At 32.7% G+C, this 9,180-nt stretch overlaps 1 protein-coding gene across 2 annotated transcripts in view; it reads left to right on the forward strand.

Annotated features, from left to right (window-relative positions):
- Positions 1-7,263, forward strand: part of PTEN (phosphatase and tensin homolog) — an 87,210-nt gene extending 79,947 nt beyond the window's left edge. Inside the window, exon 7 of one of the 2 annotated variants that reach the window (XM_081267098.1) lies at positions 845-1,033. In XM_081267098.1, the coding sequence (XP_081123224.1) occupies positions 845-897 (53 nt within the window). In that variant the 3' untranslated portion in view covers positions 898-1,033. Of the gene's footprint in view, positions 1-844 lie in introns of both variants that reach the window. The other variant, XM_081267097.1, reaches the window with a different exon arrangement.
- Positions 7,264-9,180: the final 1,917 nt, after the last annotated feature.

Below are 9,180 nucleotides of genomic sequence, written 5' to 3' on the forward strand. Positions count from 1 at the left end.
TGGCAGTGGTTTAAAACATTCAGGTGAGAAATGGTTGCTTGGATGAGAATAGTGTCAGGGAGGGGTAATGAAACTGTCAGATTGGGTATATGTGGTATTTTAAAGATATAACTTAAAGGATTTACTGATGAAATGGATGTTGGTTGTTAAAAAAAGAAGAATTGATGATGACTCTTGAATAATAGAGGAGAGGCTATAGATACCACAGAATAAGCAGGGGATTAAGATCCCATATCTGTTGTCTACCAGATATGTTTCCCATTAAAATGGAAATACCTAATATATCAGCGGTTTTTGAACAATTATTTTAACTACGCATACAAAGGCCATTGACCCATTGTTTAGGCCACTATATGGTCTATGTTAACTTCCTTCTCCTCAATTTAGGCGAAGTTTTTAGGGCTGTATGCATCATTGAATCACTATGTATGTTTGTATAGTATGGTTAGTATCAGAAAATATATTGAGTTTTAGACAGGTAATGAGAGAAACATTCTTTCAGAATTGAGCCATTTGTGAATTGAACTTTGTGACTGAAAAATTACATTATGTGAATACTGGATGATCTTCAATCTGCATTTCTTTGTAGGATTATTTAGTTAGTGCTTATAGCTTATGTATCTTAAAAAATATTTTATTAACATCCCAGTTTGTCTTTTCAGTATTTAGCAGGAAAGAATATGTAGGAACTCTAAATAAGAAGAGGGTTATTTGAAAGGCAATTGCTCTTTAAAGATATGTTTGTTATAGTATTTTAAAATGAATCTATTAAAATATACATCTTTATAAGTAACTTAAAATTAGTCATAATAATGGATTTTCATTTTTAATTTTCTTTTTCTAGGTGAAACTGTATTTTACAAAAACAGTAGAGGAGCCATCAAATCCAGAGGCTAGCAGTTCAACTTCTGTAACACCGGATGTTAGTGACAATGAACCTGATCATTATAGATATTCTGACACCACTGACTCTGATCCAGAGAATGAACCTTTTGATGAAGATCAGCATACACAAATTACAAAAGTCTGATTTTTTTTTTTATCAAGAGGGATAAAAATACCATGAAAACAAACTTGAATAAACTGAAAATGGACCTTTTTTTTTTTTTTTTTAAATGGCAATAGGACATTGTGTCAGATGACCAGTTATAGGAACAATTCTCTTTTCCTGACCAATCTTGTTTTACCCTATACATCCACAGGGTTTTGACACTTGTTGTCCAGTTGAAAAAAAAGGTTGTGTAGCTGTGTCATGTATATAACTTTTTGTGTCAAAAGGACATTTAAAATTCAATTAGGATAAATAAAGATGGCACTTTCCCATTTTATTTCAGTTTTATAAAAAGTGGAGGCAGACTGATGTGTATACGTAGGAATTTTTCCTTTTGTGTTCTGTCACCAACCTAAGTGGTCTAAAGAGCTTTGTGAATTACAGGTTCACATCCTACCCCTTTGCACTTGTGGCAACAGATAAGTTCACAGTTGGCTAAGAGAAGTTTCTAAAGGGTTTTGCTACCTTCTAATGCATGTATTTGGGTTGGGGGAATGGAGGGAATGCTCAGAAAGGAATTTATTTTATGCTGGACTCTGGACCATATACCATCTCCAGCTATTTACACGCACCTTTCTTTAGCATGCTATCATTATTAATCTGGACATTTGAGGAATTGGCCGCTGTCACTGCTTGTTGTTTGTGCATTTTTTTTTTTTTAAAGCATATTGGTGCTAGAAAAGGCAGCTAGAAGGATGAATTTGTATTGGGGTACAGGAATGAACCTTTCGAAACATCTTAAGAATCCACAAATGAAGGGATATAGAAACAATGTGGGCATAGATAAGAAACACAGCAACAATGACTTAACCATATAAATGTGGAGGCTATCAACAAAGAATGGGCTTGAAACATAAAAATTGACAATGATTTATTAAATATGTTTTCTCAATTATAATGACTGCTCCATCTCCTGTGTAATCAAGGCCAGTGCTAAAAGTCGGAAGCTATTAGTACCTACATCAGTCAACAACTTACACTTACTTTATTAGTTTTCAATCATATACCTGCTGTGGATGCTTCTATGTGCTGCCTGCAAACTTCCTTTTTCTCATTAAATATAAAATATTTTGTAATGCTGCACAGGAAATTTCAATTTCAGATTCTACAGTAAGTGTTTTTTTTTTTCTTCAAAGATTTATGATGCACTTATTCAATCCAGTAGCTGTCAGCTGTTCCACCCTTTTGACCTTACACATTCTATTACAATGAGTTTTGCAGTTTTGCACATTTTTTAAATGTCATTAACTGTTAGGGAATTTTACTTGAATACTGAATACATATATGTGTATATTAAAATTGTGTTAAAAAGGAAATTAGAGTTGCAGTAAATTTTCAACACTGCACAAATAAGGCATTTAATTTTTCAGTAGAAATTGTTCTACATAGGCTTTATTGATTTGCTATTGAATAGTTTTTGTTTTTCTTTTTTTAACGTGCAGTGTTAAGTCATTTCATAGTGTTAGAATTGGGACTAGGGCTTCAATTTCACTTCTTAAACATCATATATTTGATATGCCCAGACTGCATATGATTTTTAGCAGAGTACAATGACTATTGTAAAGCTAATGTGAAGATACTATTAAAAAGGATTTTCCCCCAGAAACTTGGTATCTTTCAAATTATACCTTGACCTTGACATTTGAATACCTAGCCATTATATTTCTTAATGGTGTAGAATCCCATTTTCAATAACTTATTGGTGCTGAAATTGTCCACTAGCTGTGGTCTGACTAGTTATAATTTACAAATACAGATTGCATAGGACCTACTACAGCAGCATTTATAGACTTTAATGGTAAATAGATTAGGCAGAACTTCATCTAAAGTTTTCTTGGTAAATAATGGATGTTTTCCATACCTCATCAATTTCACTCAACAAAGTTTTTAAATTTTTAACAAAGCTCCTAGGATTTACACATTTATAATTAAACACTGATATATAGAGTATTGATGGCTCATAAGTTAAATTGGTAAAGCCAGAGACATCTATTCCTAAAATCTCACCATTGAAATTTATGACACCTTATGTTTCATAAATGCTGAAAATAATTGACTAAAATGAGATATCTATTCCTGTTTTGAAATTAGTTATTAATATTGTTCTTTATTATAGTTTTGGGCACAGCATATTAAAACATGACTTGTATTGTTCCAGTATGTAACATGGAGGGCCAGGTCATAAATAATGATATTATAATGGGCTTTTGCACTGTTATTATTTTTCCTTTGGAATGTGAAGGTCTGAATGAGGGTTTTGATTTTGAATGTTTCAGTGTTTTTGAGAAGCCTTGCTTACATTTTATGGTGTAGTCATTGGAAATGGAAAAATGGCATTATATATATATTATATATATATAAAAATATATATTATACATACTCTCCTTCCTTTATTTCAGTTACCATACCCCTAGAATTTGACAAGAATTGTTATGACTGAAAGGTTTTCAAGTCCTAAACTTTATTTATGTCAGTATTCATAATTAGCCTGAAATACATTCTGTAGGTAATCTCTCCCAAGTTTCTGGAATGTTTTCTTAGACTTTTTGGATGTGCAGCAGCTTACATGTCTGAAGTTACTTGAAGACATCACTTAAGAAAGCTTACATTTGGGCCCTGTACCATACCAAGTCCTCTGTAACTCCTCTTGAACATTTTTGCCATAATTATGAAAGGGTAGTTGAATAAACAGCATCACCATTCTTTGCTGTGGCACAGGTTATAAACACGTAAGTGGAGTTTACCGGCAGCATCAAATGTTTCAGCTTTAAAAATATGAGTAGGGTACAAGTTACATGTTTAGTTATAGAAAATTTGTGCAATATGTTCATAACGATGGCTGTGGTTGCCACAAAGTGCCTCGTTTACCTTTAAATACTGTTAATGTGTCATGCATGCAGATGGAAGGGGTGGAACTGTGCACTAAAGTGGGGGCTTTAACTGTAGTATTTGGCAGAGTTGCCTTCTACCTGCCAGTTCAAAAGTTCAATCTGTTTTCATATAGAATATATATACTAAAAAATTTCAGTCTGTTAAACAGCCTTACTCTGATTCAGCCTCTTCAGATACTCTTGTGCTGTGCAGCAGTGGCTCTGTGTGTAAATGCTATGCACTGAGGATACACAAAAAAAAAAAAAAAAAATGTGTACAGGATAATGCCTCATACCAATCAGATGTCCATTTGTTATTGTGTTTGTTAACAACCCTTTATCTCTTAGTGTTATAAACTCCACTTAAAACTGATTAAAGTCTCATTCTTGTCATTGTGTGGGTGTTTTATTAAATGAGAGTATTTATAATTTCAATTGCTTAAATCCATTGAAATTTTAAATAATGGGCAGCCAAATATGATTAAGAAGTTTTCTTTATCTTTTCCCCCCTCTGCTGTCCTTTAAAACCTACTATTTATTTTAAAAGAATAGCCTTTGTCAGTTTCGGAGTAGAGTATATGTCTACTCATGTGGCTTTTCTTTATAATTCTGTATTCTGCCATCAACATATGGGAAGCGTCATCTACTCAGTGTGACTTGTGCCATATAAAAATTGATATTCCAGAATAGTCTAAAGGACTTGTGTACTTGAATTTAATCTTGTTATTTGTTAATATTCTTGAAAGATTAAAGACTAAGGCATATCCTTTCAACAAAACGTTATAAGGTAATAAGTAAAAGTATAGCTTGTACAAATGTTCTACAAAAGTAGACAGACCACTAATGTAACGGTGGAATTTAATGTTATTTCAAGTTTTACATGTTCTCTGTGTGACTTTTTAAAAGTAATGTGAATGATGTGTAATAATGTAAAGAAGTATGAAGGCATGTGTGTATTCACACACTTTTTATAGGAGTACTAATTACTATGGTTGGAGATAATACTGGAGTCAAAGTATTTTGATTTATAAGAAGATATTTTGGTGATGTTTGAAAAATAGGAGTTTACTGGCATTTTGTTTTATATCATGTCCTCAATATGCTGTAATCTGAGCTAGCTTGGTTCAAGTGAATGCCATCACCATTTCCATTGAGAACTTAAAAATCACCAGTGTTTAACATGCAGGCTTCCAAAAAATCAAGACCCTTAATGTTCAATTTGCTGTTAACATGAAACTCTCTTGGTTCTTTTATTTTTGCCAGATAATTAGCAATACATCCAAAGTTTACTCTTAAAAATGGCTTAACATGTAATTTTTAATTAGCAGTTGCTAGTGTAGAGAGAAATATTTTTGAAGAGAACAGTAATAGTCCAAACTGATATAGGGACAGAACCTAAAAACTAGTAAATAAGATAATGGAGAAAAAATTTTGAAGATGAGAAGTAGACACTGATTTTCCTATAGAATTTTGTAATGATAGGTAGATTGGTGGTCAGGTAAAGTTACTTTAATCTAACTTTTTTTTTTTCTTTCTTTCCAGTACTGGGGATTGATCCCAGAGGTACATTACCACTGAGCTACATTCCCAGCCCATTTTATTTATTATTTTTGAGACAGAGCCTCACCAATTTTCTGAGACTGGCCTCAAATTTGCAATCCTCTAGCTTCAGGTGATCCTTTAGCTTCAGTTACCTGAGTCACTGGGATTACAGGCATGTGCCACTGCACCCAGCCTGTTCTTCCATCTTTCAAGATCTGTTAAGTGTGTTAGAATGTAGGTAGCCACTGTGACAAATTTGATGTTGGTTGGTAGCTTTAAATGTTTGTAATGTGAAGAAAGGAAAGGACAAAATAGTTTTCACTGGTAGTACTCTGGTTCTTAAATTGTCTATTTTTAGAATACTTTCCCAGCATAACAACAAAATAATTATAATCCCACCACCTGGAGACATAGCCATTATTAATATTTTAGTGACTATACAATCGTTTTTTCTGTATATTCATGTATATATTTTCTTTAAAAATGGAATTTATACTGTGCATATTCTCAAAGCCTTTTAACTTAGTGTTTCCATCATGAATTTGTAGAATGTTCCATTGCCTCAGAAAGTGAACAGTAAGTTGATCACTTTCTAATGCTACAGAAGCAGATTTTGTGTGGTCACTGAGAGTCCTTTCCAATTCAGTCGGTTAATCATGAATGTTTAAATATTGTTGGCATTAACTACATGTCTAAGTAAAAGTTACATTTATTTAGCATAGTCAAGCTTAACTTCAAGAGCCATTTTAAACAAAGCAGAATGCGTGAAACACTGTTAATTTCATCACCTTTCTATTCCTCTTTTTTTAATTTTTTAAATTCTAATTTGTTATATATATATGACAGCAGAATGCATTACAATTCATATTATACTTATAGAGTATTCCTCTTTTAGATTGGAAAAAATAACTTTGGTTTTTATAGTTCCCAAATAGTTGCTCAATTTCGAGCAAATTAGTTTAATCACACACACACTCCTACACACACACACAAAAGTAAAACTGCTTTTATCACTGGTTTATCACTCAGTTGTCTTCAAATCTGTGCTCATGTGACTTATATCAAAAACTTGAAGTTTCATGAATACTTACCCCTTTTTCCTCTGAAACCATGTTTAGTACTAAGGTGGGTTTAGAACATACAATTCTTTTTGACAATTATTTGAGAATTTTGGTGGAAAAAACATTTTAGCTGAGGGCAGTATATAACTTATAAACCAATGTATTGATACTTTAAAAGATTTTTACATATATGAGTGAAGTTAACTGCCATCTTTGAGCATTACCACATTTTAAAATAAAGCTGCCTATTTTTAAATGAAGTGTTTAACAAGGATTTATATTTCTCATTTTTTAAGATTAAAAATAATTTATATTTTCTCTGTTGCATGTGGATTCTTATAATGTAGAGATTTGTTTGTGTGGAATGGAGCAAGGCTTGTAGTCATGGCTCTAGTGATTCAGTTTGCCAAATTTGTTTAGTGAAATTCTTAATGTTTAGGTGTGGTTTTCTGTAGCTATCACTGGCTATTATTTATATGCGCCTTTAGGATTTTCTGCGTATTCTATAGAGTTGTCCAAACAGTATCCCACATTTACAAATGTCCTTTCAAAATCTAATTTCTGTGTCCATTAAATTGCCCTCGTGCCCTAATGAGCAGTTTGTAAGTGTGTGCATGTGTATGTTTGTGGGTGTGTGTATGAGTGAATTAGATTTTCAAGAATGCTAAACTCCAACTTTAAATAGTTTGGTTCAGGTGAACATTTCTCACTGGAATTTCACAGTTCATTGTAATGAAAATGTTAACCATAGATGACCTTTGACATACGGTAACGAATCTTGAATATAAATGAATTGTTAGTAGCATCTTGATATATGCATTAATGAGTTATTTTAAAAGTTGTGCATTAAACCAAAGTTGGTGTTTTGAAAATGTTTATATTGAGTTCCATTTGGCTACTGATGGACATAAGAATAGAAATGCCTTCCTATGGAGAGTATTTTTCCTTTAAAAATTAAAAAGGTTAATTATTTTGACTATTTGTTTTTTAGCTTTTTATTCTTTCAACAAATATTTATCAAGTGCCTGCTATATATAACAGGTATTTGGAACACATTAGTAAGCAAAAGAAACATACCCTGTCCTTGCCCTGGAAGAGTTTATACTCCAGTAGAGGAAACAGACTTTTCTGAAATAATGATATGCTGTGAGATACGAGATGCATATGATACAGTGATGATCGCCAAACATTCCACACATCCCTAGATTTCCACCCCACTTGGAGTTAAATGGGGTGCATGAAACTAGTTCATTCCAATGAAATACAAGTTAAATAAAGGCATGAAAAAAATCCCCTGTACCATCCAGTTTTTCTCTTTGCCTACTGTGTGACCAAGGGTTTGACATGTTCAAGGTGGTACAGCTGTCAGCCTGAGTCTTGAGTCAATATATGGAGCAGAATTCCTTCAAATTCTCTCCACCCACACTAAACTTGTATGACATTAGCACAAGCAAGAAACTCACAATTAGTTTATACATACTTTGGGACAACTTGTTACTACAGCATATATAGCATTCTGACTAAAGTAGTGTTTTGAGAAAATCAGGAACGGTTTTCTTCAACAACAAAGAGGGAGTTAAGAATGAAGCAAAATGAAATATCTTTTAAACAACTTGATGCTATAAACTAAATTGCAAGACTGCCAGAAGTTATTGAATGATAGTTCCTGAAATAGGTTACTGAAGCATTGTTCTACATAACTTTGGTGTACAATTGCATGAACAGAAGATCCTTTCCCTTGTGGAGCTTCCATTCTAGCAAGAGAAAATAGTTAAGAGGAAGCATGCCATATGTCAGGTAATAAGTGCAATTGGGGGAATGTGATCAGTTAAGGGAGATCAGGATTGCAGAGTAGAGAGATTGCATTATTGAATAGGGCAATCCAGGATAGGCCTCACTGGGAGAGTGAGATTTGGATAGACTACTGAAACAGTAACATTAGAATTTTCTTTCACCCTTTCAATCAACAAGATGCACCCAGAATCCTCTATAAAATTTTATTCTAATCTTGTACAACTCACCCAGAATCCTCTATAAAATTTTATTCTAATGTTGTACAACTCTGTTCATTAATTTCTGGGTTTCAAAATTATTAATTGTATGCCAAGGGAGAATTTTTAAGAATACACCAAATAGCCACAATGTTCTAAACCATTTTGTTTTCTAAATTGGTTTGCTAAAACCTGTGCAAACACTCTTCCTCTTGATTCTCAGAATTTAGTTTTTTAGTTTTGTGTGTGTGTGTGCATTTTGAAAACACTACTTTAAGAAGTTTAAGTTCTGTTATGATTTAAATATTTCTGTAAGGCTGAAAGGAAATGTCATTTATGATTTACTTATAGGAAATGTTATAAATTTTGAGTTAAGAAAACAGATGAGATTTATAGCCCAATGTTATATGTTTTAATTCTTAACCCATAACCAAAAATCTGGAAAAATAACCAATTTGCAAAAGAGAGTTTTTGTTTGTTTGTTTCACAAAAAGCGTTCACCCAACCTCAAGGATCCAAGAACTTTAACTTTATGGAAATTTGCAACTATTTATTCATCAGAACATTATTTACTTTTTGCTAATCATCAGTTTCAATTATGATCAAGTTTTTGAAATGAGATCTCCCCATTTATAAATCCCTATTATCTTTAAGGAAGACAAGTA

Source organism: Spermophilus citellus, assembly GCF_964194105.1.
Source record: "Spermophilus citellus genome assembly, chromosome: 15".
In the NCBI taxonomy this organism is placed as follows: domain Eukaryota; kingdom Metazoa; phylum Chordata; class Mammalia; order Rodentia; family Sciuridae; genus Spermophilus; species Spermophilus citellus.